Here is a 17,113-nt window from a genome sequence, read left to right as displayed (position 1 = left end):
GTGTTGGACTATTATTAGTATTATAAGTACATTATCTAATAACATATACCACATCACTGATAGTATTTAAATAGCTTAAATAGTGAAAATCTATGTAATGAAATGAGGTAGGGTGGGGGAGGGGCCACAGCGTGGGTTGCCTAATGCATCATTGAAGCAGAACTGCCTCTGTTGTATTTATTCTATTTGTAGTTGTTTTTATTTAACACAAATTCAATCTCGTTTAAAAAAAAAAAACTAACAATCTTTTTACAGATTGCATATTATTTTTCATTCATTTATCACAGAACGTTTGTTGAGGATGAGTGTGTGGTGTTAATGGCTTCCAAAGACAAGGGGGAGGGGTGGATTTTGCCGATTCAGTATGAACAGCGCCGATCCCGGTAATTGGACCTATACCTTAGCACGATCTGATATCAATTTCAATTTGTATCGATCTATAAAATATCACCATATTCAATATCGTCATCTGTATCTCCTGGTTGGCTAATCAACCAACGCATGCGCAACCAGATCAATCAGCGAGTTCACTCCTTCCTTGCGACTGAGGTAAGTAGACGCATCCAATTATGCTCCTCTAAATTAAGAGTACTGTTGTTTTTGTTACTTGCCAATTGTAGTTTATGGACAAATATGAAGCTAGATATGAACGTTGATAGATGTAAAAAGTATGTTTGTTTGCCTTGGTGATCTCTTCTGCTAAAGTTCAGTGCCACACCCAACTTGCAATTGGTTGATTGGACCTGTTGGTTGTACAGCTAAAGTACACCCTTGGTGAAAGCACAGAAATACATACATTTACTTTAAGAATATTTCTATCGTGTTTTAAAAGTTCTTTTAGCTGTTGTTTAATAGCTGTTGTCTGCATGTTTAAGCTAGCTTGGTCCATGGTCCTATGTGTACATGATTAATGTGATAATTGATGCTTTTTGCCAGCAATAATGCTCTCTTTACCTTTAAACGTTAAAATAATACAACATATTTAAAAGATGTTTTTGTAGCATGTTTTAATAGTGTGGATTGCTTATGGATGCAAAATAAGCTATGTGCACGTTTTAAGCTAGCTTGGTCCAATGCGGTCCAATGTGTGCATGATTAATGTGACGATTGATGCTTTTTGCCAGCAATAATGTTCTCTTTGGCTTTAAACGTTAAAATAATACAACATATTTAAAATGTGTTTTTTTTAGCATGTTTCAATAGTGTGGATTGCTTATGGATGCAAAATAAGCTATGTGCATGTTTAAGCTAGCTTGGTTCATGCGGTCCTATGTGTGCATGATTAATGTGACTATTGATGCTTTTTAACAGCAATAATACTCTCTTTGCCTATCAACGTTACAATAATACAACATATTTGAAAGATGTTTTTTCTAACATGTTTTTGTAGTTTGGATTGCTTATGGATGCAAAATAAGTTATGTGCATGTGCTCGGTGATACCATGTGCTCACACTGTAGTAAAGCTCGATGCCATTAGCTGCTGCTAATGCTTTTGTTTCCTTTTTAGAGTAAAAATGAGAAAACATATACTAAAGAGAGGGGTTCTTTGCATGTGTATGTCGTGTGGGTTGCTTATGGAGCATGCTAGCTGCAGGTGCTGTGGTCCCATGTGCTCGTTCAAAGTGGAAGTGACTTGAGAACGATTTGCAATTGTATCGCAACACATTGATGCCATATTGATAAGATAAGATATGCCATTATTCATCCCTCAGCGGGGAAATTAGCTAATTTGAAATTTGCTATTGTACTGATCAGCAGAGGTCTCAGGGTTGTTCAGCCAATATTAATCCTGATTTGTTTACTGAAGTTAAATATTTTCTGTTCTTTCCAGCATCTCCCTGAGCATTGCACATTGCGAGATTTGGAAATCTGTTGGCAGCTGAAGGCGACTGAAAGCATCATCATCATCATCCCTACCACCATTAGCTAATCACTACATTCATATCTATACACCAGAGAAGACAACAGTGCATAAACACATACCATATATTGCTAAACTAGAGTCACTGAAAACACTACACACCATCCATCCATCCATCCACGTGCGCACACACACACACGCACACACACACACACACACACACACACACACACACACACACACACGGGGAAAAAGTACTGTCCTAGTACTTTGCAGTGTACTACTGCTCTATTTTCAACATTAAAGTGTTGGGAAGTGTTTTTGTGCTTTTGTCTTTGCTGTGAACAGGATGCCACGGAAGGGGAAGCGTTCCGAAGCAGCGAAGCGCCGATGGAGGAAGCTGGACCTTGCTGATCCACAGACGGGCCAGACCAGCGCACCCCAGCAGGTACTTTTCCTCTTATGACTGATTTCTTACTATAGTGTTGTAGCTGTACTAAATGATTAAAGAGAATATTCCTTTGGGACCAATATGTACTACATTGACATTGTTCACAGCCTGGGTCCCCACCCTCGACGACCAGCGATGGGACCACCCTGCAGTCTCCCACAAAGAAGGTATTGGTTTCACTTTTCATTTTGAATATGAATTTGTCTTCATTGTCATAAGCTTAACATCCTCTAATGTGTAATCAGAGAGCCAGGTTCCAGACCTCCCCTCTGGCCGACCAGCCCCGTGTGGTGGATGCCTGCTCCGCCACTTCTTCTGTGGTTGCCCAGGTAAGAATTTCGTCAGCCTTTTGGAAAATGTATGGGATAATTGTGATTCGTGCTGCACCTAAAGTTTTGTAGATATTCACTGACTGGTCTGGTGACTGTTTGATGAGAAATGTGAATATAACAGATAAATTGCTGGTGTTGACATGTAAGACGTGTATGTTACTGTATAGACATACTGTAGTTGCTGACTGATTTTGCCAAAGATATATTGGTACTGGTTGGTTTTACTCGTACTCATGTTTTTTAAATGTTTGTGCTACTTCCTTAGGAGTCTCCGGCCAGACACCAGCCTCCGAGACACGGTCAGCCCTCCTGTGACTTGAATACACATTTTTTTATCGTTTTAATGTCTATTTTCTTTCACTGTGTCAAATGTATTGTCTATAGTCTCGTACTGTGCAAAACATTGCCACGGTATCTAATTTGTTTAAGGTTGGAGGATTTACCTTTTTAATTGTGTCTGTAATTGTGATTAGTCCGAGGCACTGGGCGGCGCCACACCGTGCGGAAATGGCCAGTTTCTGCAGTGACTGGGAAGAACCACAAGCTGGTCATTCCAGCCGTGGCTCAGGGCAAGCGGGTATGTAGAACGTCTGAATACAAGAGTACATGAAGACCAATGAAGAATATGCGCTCACGTATTTATTTGTATGTTTGTAGTTTGTCCTGATCGTTGGAGACTCCCATCTGCGAGCCATTGCAGATGGATTTGTGAAGATGCCAGAGGGACCCTTGTCTTTTGGTGTGATGTCCACCCCGGGTGCCACGGCGGCCCAGTTGTGGGCTGAGGTGCAGAATGCGGTTCTGTCTCGTTCTCCTGAGGTGGTCTGTGTTTTGGCACCCAGCAACAACTTGGGTCGTCCCGTTGGCGAGGCAGCCACTGACTTCGGGCAGCTCCTGACCGCCACCTGCAGCCGCTGGCCTAACGTAAATACCTTGTGATCTATATTCTTGTTGCAAATAATGATTTACATGAAGTGGAATTTATATTGTTATGATGATATGTTCATTTATTCAGGTCGTCGTCGTGGACTTTCCTCCACGTCTGAACGTCGTGGTGGCCCAGCAGGATCGTCTGCGCCGGGAGTACCGTCGGGTGGCAGCTAGTATGGGTATGCAAATTGAAATAAAGGCATACTGTTATCAACGCTTAACATAAGTTGGAAACCTCAACGATGTGAAATGCCAGTGTCATTTCATTGACTTGACCTGGTAAACAAAAGTTTATAGAAACTAATAAGGGATTTGTTTTTTCCTTTCTGTACCGCAGGTATTCCCTACCTATCCTCAGCTGACCACTTCCCGCTGTCACGCCTTGAGATGTGGTGTAGGGATGGCGTAAGTAGATGACATCCTATAGTAAGGATATGTACAAGTATAATATTTCCAGGTTTACTAATCATTTTGGGTTATGTGTGGCAGGTACACCTCAGTGACAGCGATGGGATGCCTGTGCTTGCCAGGTTGTTGTGGGTTGCTGCCCGCCGTCAGCTGGAGAGTACCGCACCCACCCCACCCCCTCCACCTCCGCCACCAGCTCCTCCTATGTCACCGCCGGGCGAGGTACTTTTGGGTTGCACCTTCATTCACACTACATTTTAATCACAAACACATTAGGGCTGGGTTAAATGATTATTTTTGTAATTATGTAATTTAGAAAATAGTTTTTCGATGCATCGATTAATCTAACAATTCATTTTTAAAACCGATTTGATTCGATTTTGATTAGACTATCGTTTAATAATTTGACATATATAGCAATTAAAGCAAATTTATCATGAATCAAACAAATATATTTTTATTAACAAGTTCAAAAATGAATTGTTTTGAACAATACAACAAAGTGCACAATGGAATCCGAAAACAACAAAAGTAATAAACTTTCTTTAAATAAATAAAACTATTGTTTTTAACACAATCTGAATTAGGGATGGGCACAATTAATAGATGATCGATTATTGATAATTTTTTTTCGACAGTGTTAAACATGTTCATGTAGCAATGCTTCGAGAAAGCAGTCACTCGGCTGCATTCACCCCTGAGCATGTCAACATGCTCATTTTTCTCAACAAAAACCATAAGGTTAAGCTATAGCCCAGGACAGTTACCACCGTAGCCTTGATATAAACCTATAAGCTTTTGTGTTGTTGTTATGTGGGATCTCCCCCTCTCATCCGTGCCTTTTGGCAAAAAGGAACAAAAGGTCAGCTACAAGTCTTTGTTCTTTGATTAAATACTATTAGTTAATAATATGATTTATTTTGTTTAAAAGAGGCAAACTGTAGGCTATTTTGTTTGAGAATCGGCTCTTATTTTGTTAAGTCTCAACGCCTCCGCGTAGAGGCCTATTCCTATAGTTTAACAACTGCACATTTAAATTGTAAATCGCACCAGACGTGGATTAAAGTTCTACTTAAACTATTATTTATGATTTTTATATTTTGTGTCGACGTCATTGATGTTGACGCGTTGTCCCAGCCCTAAAACACATGCATGTGACTCATTGTGTTGGTTTATCCAACCTATGTGTCACAAATAATTTTTGCCTGTGTTCCCCATCAGCCCCATCGTCTTTGGTCATCCCTGTTCCAGAAGGTACTTTCAAAAAGGCATCTCATTGTGTAATGGATGCCACGTTATGATTGCCTTTTCTGTGTCCCATCAGCTGGAGACGACTGCACCACCAGCACCTTCTCTTCAGACGTCCCCACCGATGCGAGTGTTCCTGCCAAAAGTGGTCGTGAAGGGTGAGGTCACCGTGCAGCATCCTTCCAACCCTTTTGACTGGACACTCATTGGCAGCGCAGAGGGGGTAAAAAAAAATTGGAAAAATGGACAAGAATATGTATGTAGCCATAATGTGACTTATCGCAACAGAGGAGTCGACGTGTCAAGTCCAAGGTGCCCCGTGACTCCAGCAAAGGGATGTGCAAGCAGCAGGTTTGTTTGTCACAGTTGATGGAGACGAGCATGGATGTTAGGATGGTGATAGTTTCAAGTCTCAGTATATGTATTTTGGTACTTTTTGACAGGAGGACCTGTTGCAGTGCAACATCCCTGTGAACCCTGTGTGGTTCAGCCCGCCCATGCTGGTTGCAATGGACAAGCTGGCTCCATCGCATCTTCCAAGCCCTGAGACCTCCACAGTTATCCCCAAGGGCAAGAAGGTACTTTAGCCGCTTCATAGAAAGTATGTCATTCACAAATACATCTAAATCTTGTAAGTACAGCACTTTCTATTTTGTAAAAGCTATGCATGTGAAATATTTCCTTTTTTCCTGTGCCACGTCAGGCGGTGACTGCAGAGTGCCAACCGCGTCGTCCAGCCTCCAAGAGGAGAGTGGGAGAGCTGCAGGTTTGTAGTCCATGTACAGTCATCCCTTTTTCATCTTGGTTCAATGGTTCCACACAGGACCACGATAAGCAACTTTCTGCAAAGATTGTTTAGGAAAATATAACTTGGCAAGAAGTATGCATATGCAACTATGCATATGCAACTATGCATATGCTATGCAACTATGCATATGCAACTATGCATATGCATATTTAACTATGTCATAGTGGCTGCACGATGGATGAGTGTCCCTGTGTGGAGTTTGCATGTTCTTCCCATGCACGTGTGGGTTTTTCTTCCTCCCCCATTCCAAACACGTGCTAGGTTAATTGGCGACTCCAAATTGTCCCTAGGTATGAATGTGAGTGTGAATGGTTGTTTGTCTATATGTGCCCTGTGATTGGCTGGCCACCAGTCCAGGGTTTACCCCGCCTCTCGCCCGAAGACAGCTGGGATAGGCTCCAGCACCTCCACGATCCTCATGAGGATAAGTGATAGAAAATGAATGAATGAACAAAATATGTCATAGGAGGAAAATAAAATGTTGTTCTGGTTGTAAAAGTGTGTGTGTACATTTTTAGATGGAGGCAACATCGCCACCTTCCTCCACGCCACTGCAGCACATTGTACAGGATGAGGCCAGCTGGGTAAAATGCACTTTTTTCTTTTTATAGTATATGCAGCCTACATTTGTTGGTGTAGAAAAATGGCATGACAGAAATGTGTGTGTGTGTGTAGATGGAGGAAACACCACATCGTGTGGAGCTGCCTTCCACCCCAACGCCACCTTGCAGTCCCGGGCCAGTGGTCGTCACAGAGGAGACGTGTGCGCCATCCTCCACACCACCACAGCACATTGTCATGGATGGGACCAGCTGGGTAAAACAAGCATTTTCTATTTTTATCATATACACACACTATATTTGTTACTATATTAAAGGTGGTATTTTGTGTGCCATTTTTAAGTTAGTTTTGCCTTCTCATTTAGACTGAGGCGACACTGGCTACTGTAGATCTGCCGTCAACACCATCACCGCCTTGTAGTCCAGAGACAGTGGTTCAGAGAGACATTTGTGCAAAGTCCTCATTGCCACTACTGCACATTGTCATGGATGGGACCAGCCAGGTAATTTTAACACAGGAAATGAATACGCCTACTAGATCTACTGTAAAGTTGCATTGATAAAACAAGGCTAATGTAAGCTTTTCTATGGTAAAAACTAACCTGATTACCACAAATGTATGTTAACACGACAAATACTACATTTCAGGATTGTGGCACAGAATCTGGTCGACGCATTCGTACCGTCCGGGCCACTCACTCCCAGATGGATTTGAGGTATGACGATTGCACTCGCAATAATCAGTGCACGTGTATGGCACTGACATTCTTGGCCTACCATGCTGAGGGGTTTCATTTTGATGCAGATGTTCTTGACAGAGTTCTTGAAAATGGAGACTCACTCTATGCGTGGACAATATGTGGGCTAGGACTACGTTTAATCAGCAATCATTTAACCAAAGAGGAAATGCCAAAGATAGTTCACACCGACAACAATGCATACACAGTTACACAGTTGGAGCCGAAATTTGGTTTGGTGAGGGATCGCAGCAATTCCCTAATAGATCCGTATTTGTTGCCACTTGCCAGACAACTTGAGTGCCTCTCACAAGATGTCACTCATGCTTTTCTGATTGTGGCTCCAGAGTGCTTTGCGGTCTTTCGTGATAGGTCAGGATGCTACGGTTTTTTTGATTCGCACAGTCGATCTGCAGTAGGTTTGCCAGACCCAAACGGAACTGCGATTATGATGACATTTTCTCACTTAGATGACTTAGTCAACCATGTGCATGAGCTCCTTTCGGATCGCAGCCCCGATGCAAACTACGAGTTGGTACCGGTTTCCTTTGGATTAGAACAGATAGCAAGTGACAGACAGGTGCAGTTGGATGTCGTAATCACTTCAGAGCCCACCAAAGTAACAGACGCAGCAATAAGAGAATGTGTTGAGACAGATCAAGAGGAGCTGATAGTACCACCATGCGTCCATGTTCAAATAGATTTTTCCAAAGTGAGTAAAACGAGGCGACGGACCGCTATGAAAAGGGCACTCAAGTGCCAACAATGTACACTGTACAAAGCTTCAAAAGAACCCAATCCCCGTCAAAAAAAACTTCTACAAATGAAGATCAAGTATGTATCAGACACTAATTACCGCCAACTAAAATTAAACCACTTTACCACGCGATACAGGTGTGATAGTGCCTTTAAGAATAAACAGAAGGCGCACGTTGCTAAAAAATACCACAGAAGTCCAACGACCAAAAAGACTTTAATGTCAGCATATGTCAGGAAAAGGTATCAATCTGATCTGGCTTTTGTTGAACGACAGAAGCTGAATCTTAAGGAAATGTATCACCGGGACCCAGATTTTAAAATGAGAAAAAAAGTATATATCAGGCAAAGGTATCACCAGGATCCAGCTTTTCAGGCGAGACAAAAGTTATATCTGAGGGAGCGGTATCACCGGGATCCAGCTTTTCAGGCAAGATATAGGGTGTATCTAAGAGATAAATATCGCAACCATCCAGGTTTTAAGCAAAGGTGGGCTGTTTTCATGAAAACATGGATGCAGAATTATCGAAACAATCCTTATTTTCAACATAAGAAATATGTGAGCGATAGTAATAGACATTCTAATGTAAGGCTACATGTTCAGCGTTGCGAAAAGAACCGTCTTAATGGGCAGCGTATTCGGCACAAATTACAATGCGCGCTTCAAATAAAGACTAAATACATGACTAGAACTCAACATTCAGCCAACAATGTGCAGGATCCAGCAAGCGCTGTGATGAAAGCAGCAATATCGTCGTTCCGCGAAAGAGTCGCACATGGGCCCACATATGTTTGTACTGTATGCCACCGTGCTCTTTTCCTAAATCAGGTACAGAAATGCAATCGAGGAAAATATAGCGACAACCGTGACATAGTGGCCGCCAGCTTGACAGGTAAATATGTTCACGTCTGCAACAACAGTTGTTCTGCCCCATGCACTGCCCCGCAAGAGAGAAAGCAGGAATGGATATGTCCCACCTGTGACTCCCACCTTAGGAGATGTGCAATGCCACCTCTGGCAGTTGCAAATAAGTTGGATCTGGCACCCATTCCCCAAGAGCTGTCCGATTTAAATGTACTCGAGAGACAGCTGATAGCAAAAATTATACCTTTTGCAAAAATTGTAGCATTGCCCAAAGGACGGCAACGAGCTGTTCATGGCTCAGTAGTGTGCGTACCGTTGGAAATGGAAGCAGCAGTGAACTCACTACCTAGGCCACGTAGCGAAGCTCAACTGCTGCAGGTAAAGCTGAAGAGACGCCTTCGGTATAAAGGACATCAGCATTTTTATACAGTAAATATGGCGAATGTTATAGCAGGGCTCAGGACGCTGATACACACTCATCCACAGTACAGGGATGTGTGCATCAATGAGAGTGCAGCAGCTGAAAGTGTCCTTGAAGGGGAAGAGGAGCCATCCGCCCCGCCGTCATCATCCTTGCAGCAAGAGGCCAGCAACGCCCAAGTTACGCAGGCACAGCATGTTGAATGTGATCAGGAGGAACTTCGGCCGGGCCTCATGTTCGATACATGCATGCAGCCGCTTGACATTGCACAGGAAAGTCTTTCATTTGGGGATGGGATATTCAGCATTGCTCCTGCCCAACAAAACAAGCCTGTTGGATTTTTTGCTGTGCCGCAGCTGGAGGCCATGGCCTTTCCTGTTCTGTTCCCAACGGGAAAGAACACAATGGATGAGGAGAGGATCGTTAAAGTATCACCGAGTTCTTACTTTAACACCAGATTGTTTTCCGTGGATCCACGCTTTGCTGAAGATCAGGGCTACCTTTTCTTTGCCCAATTTGTCATTGAAACGTACATGGCCAATAACAGCATGTCGATTCAGTCGCGGAAAGGAAAACCTCACACTGCGGATGGGAGGAAAATTCTGAACCGGATGATCCAGGACAAGGAGGCGTTGGAGCGGCTCATACAGAACAGGGAAGCGACCAGATTTATGCAGCCACTCCGAGGAACACCAGCATACTGGGAGAAAGCTCACCGGGAGCTCCACGCAATGGCCAGGCAGTTGGGGAAGCCAACATTTTTTCTTACCTTTTCTGCGGCGGAAATGAGATGGCCTGAAGTCACTGCTGTGATAAAAGCGCAGCAAGGCCAACAGGAGGGTCACTTTTCAGATCTGGACTGGAACGCTAAATGCGAGATTCTCCGCAGCAATCCAGTCACGGTCATGCGCATGTTTGAGAAAAGGGTAGATGCTCTCTTAGAGCTTATTCTGTCTCCTGCGCAGCCCATCGGCCCAGTCGAGGACTACTTTTATCGTGTTGAGTTTCAAGCACGAGGAAGTCCTCATATACACATGGTGGTGTGGATAAAGGACGCACTGGTGATCGAGGAACCAGATCCCATCTACTGTGGCGAAGTGGTCGAATTCATCGACCGTTATATCACCTGCCACATTCCCGATCAAACCAAGGATCCGGAACTCCATGAAGTGGTTACGAGTGTTCAAACTCACAGCCGCAGTCACACCAAATCTTGCCGAAAAGGAAATGTCTCCTGTCGTTTTGGATTCCCTAAACTGCCCATGGATGTCACCACAATTACCTTTCCCTTTGAGGACCCGACCAGTGATGACGAAGAGGAAAACGATGACCCCAAGAAGAAGAGACGGAAGGAGGAAGACGCCCGTGCCAAAAGGACCAAGTTGGCGAAGAAACAGAGGGAGTCCAAGGAAAAGCTGAAACAGCTAAGAGAGCGTCTTATGGACACACAGGTTCCGGAGGACTTGACGGACCTGCTCAATTTGTGCCAGCTGACCCTGGGTCGGTATAAGCACTATGTTGAGAACCTCAGCACTGGGATGGCTGTCCACTTGAAGCGTACACCGCAAGAAAGTTGGACTAATGCCTACAACCCCCATCTGCTGCGTGCGTGGAACGCCAACATGGACATCCAGTATATTCTGGATGATATCAGCTGCATCATGTACATGATGTCTTACATCTCCAAGCCGGAGCACGAGATGACAGAGTTCCTCAAATCTGTCATCAAGGACGTGCAAAAGTCTGACGCCAACCAGAAGGAGGAGATGCAAAAGATCATGCAGGCGTATTCAAAGCACAGAGAGGTAAGTGCTCAGGAGGCAGTGGCACGAACATGCAGTTTGCCCCTGAAGAAGTCCTCACGCAATGTGGTGTTCCTCCAAACCGACGAGGACGGTTTCCGAATGAGTCTGCCCATGAGTCGGCTTATGACCATGCACCCAGATTCAGCTGAAGTGTGGATGTCAAGTTTGCCGGAAAAGTACGCCAACAGACCACGTACGCAGGCGTTTGAGTCTATGTGTCTGGCAGAGTTTGCGTCTGATTACCGGGTGGTCTACGGACACGAGAGAGAAGGGCCAAATGTCATTCCCCTTTTGAACGACATGGGTTGCATTCAGAAGAGGACCAGGGGAAAACCTGCCGTCATAAGATACACGCGGTTTTCCATGACAAAGTTTCCTGAAAAATATTTCAGGGCCCTTCTCAAACTCTACTTGCCCCACAGGACGGACCGTGAGTTGACCAGCGACTCCCACCCAACTTATGAGTCATTCTACCTGGACGGATGGTCAAGGCTAGGTCCTGCAAAGGCCATCGTTGATGAGAAAATGAAGCGGTTTGAGGGCCAAGCGAAGAAACTGGACAAGGCTTTGGAGCGACTCCAACAGGAAGGTCCAGCTGTTAATGCGTGGAACTCTTTTGCGCCAGAGGTGGAAGCAGAGCGCCTGGAATGTCTTGCTGCGCTGAAGGCCATGATGCCAAACGCAGCGGACGAGCGGGATGAGCAGGATGATGTTCCTGCCTATCAGGCTGACCTTTCCGGCGCCCCAGCACTGCCGGCCTTTGAAGCACCCCAGTTGAGTCCGGACTTTGTGAGGAGGATGTACCGCAGTCTTAACATCATGCAGGCTTCCGTCTTCTATGCCGTACGCGACTGGTGTTTGCAGCGCGTTTCTGATCGCGACCTTGAGCCCTTTCATTATTTCATCTCAGGGGGAGCTGGATGTGGCAAGTCGCATGTCATCAAGTGCATTTACCAGGAGGCCACCAAGATTTTTCGGCAGCTTCCTGGCATTCGTACCGATGCGGATTTGTCTCAGCCCACGGTTCTGTTGACGTCATTTACCGGCACAGCTGCGTTCAACATTTCTGGGAAAACCCTTCACTCGGTCTTGAAGCTCCCAAGAAGTTTGAGGCCTCCATATCAAGGACTCGGCAACGCGCTGGACACCTTGCGGGCGAGTCTTTCCAACGTGCAGATTTTAATCATTGATGAAATATCAATGGTCTCCAAGGATCTTTTTGCGTATGTCCACTGGCGGTTCCAGCAAGTCAAGGGCAACCGGAAGACCTTTGGAGGGATCTCTGTGCTTGTAGTTGGGGACTTTTACCAGCTGCCACCTCTTGGAAGGGCCAAACCCCTCTGTGTGTATGAGGATAATGTCCTTGACCTCTGGACCAACTTTCAGTTGGTCCGACTTACGGAGATCATGCGACAGAAGGAGGACCTGACCTTTGCCCAGCTTTTGAACAGGGTAAGGGAAAAGAGGAAGGAGGAGCCCTTGTATGAAAGTGACCGGGCTTTACTGCAGCAGGCTACTGTCGAAACATCACAGTGTCACACCAGTACGCTCCACATTTTTGCAACCAATAAGGAGGTTGACGAACACAACCGTGCAACTGTGGCAGCTTTGAAACTGAATGTGGTCGACATTCCGGCAGAAAACTACAGAAAAGACCCCCGGACGGGACAATTGGTCATCGTGTCCAACATGATAACCGGGAGGAAAAGAGATCTGCCCGACAACCTGCAAGCTGCTGTAGGAGCACGAGTCATGATCATCCGGAACTTGGACATTGAGGATGGTCTCGTGAACGGCACCTTCGGGACCATCATGAACATTGTCCGTGGACCACAGGACGCTGTTACTTTTCTTGGCATTTCTTTGGACAATCCTGGAGCAGGCCTGAAATTTCGGAAGAAACTTCAGGGATCCGGGGACGATTTGGCCTACATAGAAAAGTCAGAGGAAAGTTTAAGCATCAAAGGACTGGTGAGGCGGCAATTCCCGGCAAAACTGGCCTTTGGATGCACGGCGCACAAAGTGCAAGGCATGACGCTATCTTCTGCGGTCGTATCTCTGAAGCGCGTGTTTGAACCTGGAATGGCCTACGTCGCTCTAAGTCGCACGACCTCGCTCCAGGGACTGAAGATCATGGACTTGGATGAGAAGAAAATATATGCTGATCCCACCATTGCTTTGGCAATGGACAGCATGTTGCACGCTTCTTTCTTGTCTGTCAGACCGCTGTTGCACTTTGCACAAGGGCCTTCTCCGACTTTGAAGATTGTCCACCATAACACAGAGGGCCTCGCGTGTCACATGGAGGACATCAAATCTCATCATGAGCTGAGACTGGCTGATGTGCTTTGTTTGACGGAAACCCATTTGTCTGGTTCCATCTCCCCACACTTGCAGCTGGAGGACTACGCTGTTTTTGTACGGAACAGACGTGTTTCCTACTTAAACAGGCCAGACATGGCTGCGAAAGAGGGAGGCGGAGTTGCAGCCTACTGTCGGAGGGAACTTCAAGGCCAGCCCCTTCGGTTTGTCCAGAATGTGCCAGACCTTGAATTCTTGGTGGTTAAAGTCACGGTGCCGATCACGGCTGTGGTGGCTACTGTTTATCGACCACCGAACTTGAGTCTGGGCACATTTCTACCTAATTTGACAAACCTCTTGGACACCTTGGCAATGATGGAAAGCCACCCCATTGTTGTTTGTGGCGACTTCAACGAGGACCTGCTTTCGAAACGTAAGAAGCCTATACTGGAGTTGTTTGAGTCCAGAGGCTATACTCAGCTCATCGGCAAGGCAACAACTGGCAAGCAGACACTGATTGATCACATTTACATTTCTCAACCGCAGTCTTGCATTCAGTCAGGTGTTCTGCATTCTTACTACAGTTACCACAGTCCGGTGTACTGTATCTTAACATCTTTGTAGATCCTGGTCTAGTCTACACATGCTGTCTTGTCCCCAATGAACATTTGCTTGCAATGACCTTGTGGCCATTTCTTCCCCTCCATCCATCCACGCCGTCTCACATACGTAAGTACTCCGTGCTTGTGTCCTGAAGGCTAGGTATGCTGTACCTCTGCTCATGGGCTGCCTTTCAGAAATGCTGCTGCACACGCTTTAGCCCCAACCGGAAGATGTCGCTTTATTATATGTAGTAGATACATACGCTAGTCAGAATTACTGTATTATCTCTGAACGGGCAGTGTTGGCATAGTCATGTTCTCCATGTTCTCAATGTTCTCCCTATTCCTGAAACTTCATGTCACTTATGATGGAACATTCTAATAACTTGTCTCTCTCTCTCTCTCTCTCCCCTGTAGTAGGCACTATTGCATGAATAGCCTGTTTGAGGCTGTTATGTTCTACTCGGTCATAGTATTACTTTCAGCTTTTTCAATTACTGTACTGACTTGTTACTAACTTGTCTCTCTTTCTCTCTCCCCTGTAGTAGGCACTGCTGCATTGAAGACATGAGAACAGTTATTGGTATCAGCATTGCTGATATGTAGTCATCGGACCGCTTTTTTTTCCGCAATATATAATATAAAAGTATATACTGTTTGGGTGTGTGTGTGTATATACAGTATCTATATGACAGTTACTAATTTATTTGACTAACTTGTCTCTCTTTCTCTCCCCTGTAGTAGGCACTGCTGCACAAAGAGCTGAGAACAGCAAAGCTCAAAGATTTGTATTAGTGGCAGTACATTTTACACAATATATAACATGTATAAAGTGTATATGTATATGACAGTTACTGATAACATTTGACTAACTTGTCTGTCTTTCTCTCCCCTGTAGTAGGCACTGCTGCGTGAAAAGCAAAGCTCATAGATTTGTAGTAGTCGCAGTACTTTTCCGCAATATGTCACGTGGAGTCTATACAGTATATTGGGGATGCTCAGCATATGAATATCCCAGCTGACTTCCTGTGTGGATAAAAAGCTGATAGTGTCAGATTTGTGATTTGTGTGTTTTACAGCTACAGAGGAGAACAGGTTCAACTCGCATTCTGATACCAACTGCAGGACATGACAGAAAAGGTGTGTTGACAGTTTGTTTTATGAATTGACAATTAATAATTCAGTCTTGATACAATTTTTACTGGGTTTTTGTGTGTGTGTCTGTTTAGGGAAAGGACAATCCTTTACACAAACATTTCCCGGACGTGTTAATACTTCCTGTTCCTGTTTTAATACGTAGTTACCTACCACATACATATGTTCACTATGCCTTTTTGTTCTCAAGCGTTTGCACCTTTATGTATAAAGACCATTATTATGCATAATCATGCTGTACCAAACATTTTTCTATTGTAACCTAAACGGTCGAGACAGACGGCTGCCCCACTGAGCCTGGGTTCTGTCCAAGGTTTCTTCCCAAGTGGGAGTTTTTCCTTGCCTCCGTTGCCAGGTGCTTGCTCATGTGGGTTTCTGTTGTTCATTTATGACAAACTTGATAGACCAAACTAATGATAATAATAATGTGAACCAAAGTGCCTCGATCACTTGTTTTGTTGTGAGTTGGTGCGATATGTCATTGAACGCTTCTTTTAATTTTTTTTCTGAAATATTTGATGTGCCTTGGGCCGCTGACCTAAACTGTTGAGTTACATACGGGACATGTTGCCTTGCTACATGAAGTGTTTGTCATTGATTTTATCTTTCTATATTACAGAATATTATACATCACAATACTGTTCATAACTGGTGTAATTGTTGACATTTTGACTTCAAGAATTTAAGGCTTTGTTGCATCTTGTGGTTCCTTTTTAAATAAACTGTCAAATGATTTATTCAGAAATTGTCTGGTTTTATATATGAACTTAAGTACAGGTTTTGCTTCCATGGTCTTTTTAAACTGAAAAAAGTGCTAATATTCCGCTGCATTCCACCCATCTGCTTTTCCGAGGTTGGGTCAAGGGCAGCAGCCTCAGCAGGGAAACCCCGACTTCAGTCTCCTGGCTCCTTCATCCAGCTGCACATGCCTTGAAATCTACTGTTTGGTTCTATTTTGGCTTATGAGGCTTATGACAGTAAGTTGAGAAACCCCAACTTTGGAAACAACTGCTGATGTCAAGTCACATGTATGAACACATTTAAGCTTTCACTTCCAATGTGATGCCACTAGATGCCTTTTACAAATAGTTTGTACAAAATAATTCCTGCAATAGGCAATGCATAATGTTCGGCGGCACGGCAGACACCGGGCCCGAGGTTCACAGCACAGGTGGCCAGTCCATCAAAATTTCCGCGGGAATTTTCTAGTTATGGACTGGCTCAGTAGCCAGCCCATAGACTGCTACTTGCAGTAGCAGTCTATGGGCTGGCTACTGAGCCAGCCCATATTGTTATTGCTGTTTAGTTATTATTCCGTATATCTTAATCTTCCACTTTTTGCGCGCGTAATGCGGCCAAAACCGCAAGAAGGACCCCCACACATGTTACACCGCCGGAAACGTGGCGCTCGGGACTACAGCGGTATTTAATTTTTGGAAAGTTTTGTGTAACCATGGCGACGCTATTAACGAAAACGTTAAAAAATGGGCCACTTGATTAGGGAATCGCTGTTCTATTTTTAGAACAGCACATAGAAAACGAGAATTTACAGACTTTTCACAGCCTTTTAGCTCAGCCATACGGCCACGTAGAAACGTGATTGATGGCTCATTTTTGAGATAAACGTCTGAACTCTCTCTGTGGCTAAATGCTAATTGCTAGCATGTTAGCATGTTAGCATTTAAGCTAATTTACTCATGTCTAAAGGCAAATACACACATGGCATGATGTAGGGAGGTCATAGGACAACCTTGGCAGTTTCTAAACTTGAGGCTCTCTTGCTAGGTGCTAGCATGTTAGCCGTTAGCATGTTAGCATTTAAGCTAATTTACTCATGTCTAAAGGCAAATACACACATGGCATGATGTAGG

The 17,113-nt window shown here is 44.4% G+C and overlaps 1 protein-coding gene across 3 annotated transcripts; it reads left to right on the top strand.

Moving 5' to 3' along the window:
- Positions 1-297: 297 nt before the first annotated feature.
- On the top strand, positions 298-15,968 carry LOC131111068 (uncharacterized). 3 transcript variants are annotated; one of them, XM_058064056.1, is made up of 22 exons: positions 298-383; positions 514-549; positions 1,834-2,311; positions 2,422-2,481; positions 2,560-2,643; positions 2,912-2,945; positions 3,120-3,223; positions 3,304-3,570; positions 3,662-3,755; positions 3,914-3,981; positions 4,066-4,206; positions 5,206-5,238; positions 5,309-5,455; positions 5,521-5,583; positions 5,676-5,810; positions 5,936-5,998; positions 6,559-6,624; positions 6,716-6,856; positions 6,966-7,103; positions 7,249-7,316; positions 15,167-15,227; positions 15,317-15,968. In XM_058064056.1, the coding sequence occupies exons 3-21, from the start codon at positions 2,213-2,215 to the stop codon at positions 15,198-15,200; spliced, it is 1,839 nt and encodes a 612-aa protein (XP_057920039.1). In that variant the 5' UTR covers positions 298-383; positions 514-549; positions 1,834-2,212; the 3' UTR covers positions 15,201-15,227; positions 15,317-15,968. The 3 variants fall into 3 exon arrangements, 2 of the variants coding, with proteins under 2 accessions (XP_057920039.1, XP_057920040.1); XM_058064057.1 differs by lacking the exons at positions 298-383; positions 514-549 and adding an exon at positions 611-668; XR_009121086.1 differs by lacking the exons at positions 298-383; positions 514-549; positions 1,834-2,311; ... (15 more) ...; positions 6,966-7,103; positions 7,249-7,316 and having other exon boundaries at positions 7,326-15,227.
- The last annotated feature ends 1,145 nt before the right edge of the window (positions 15,969-17,113 follow it).

This window comes from Doryrhamphus excisus, unplaced genomic scaffold (assembly GCF_030265055.1).
Source record: "Doryrhamphus excisus isolate RoL2022-K1 unplaced genomic scaffold, RoL_Dexc_1.0 HiC_scaffold_24, whole genome shotgun sequence".
Taxonomy (NCBI): domain Eukaryota; kingdom Metazoa; phylum Chordata; class Actinopteri; order Syngnathiformes; family Syngnathidae; genus Doryrhamphus; species Doryrhamphus excisus.
This window is presented reverse-complemented; position numbering and strand designations above follow the sequence as displayed.

Coding starts and splice junctions, on each gene's coding strand:
- LOC131111068 (XM_058064056.1), top strand. CDS start 2,213: ATGCCACGGAAGGGGAAGCGTTCCGAAGCAGCGAAGCGCCGATGGAGG. Junction 5,999..6,558: donor GGAGAGTGGGAGAGCTGCAG/GTTTGTAGTCCA, acceptor GTACATTTTTAG/ATGGAGGCAACATCGCCACC. Junction 7,104..7,248: donor TCATGGATGGGACCAGCCAG/GTAATTTTAACA, acceptor ACTACATTTCAG/GATTGTGGCACAGAATCTGG.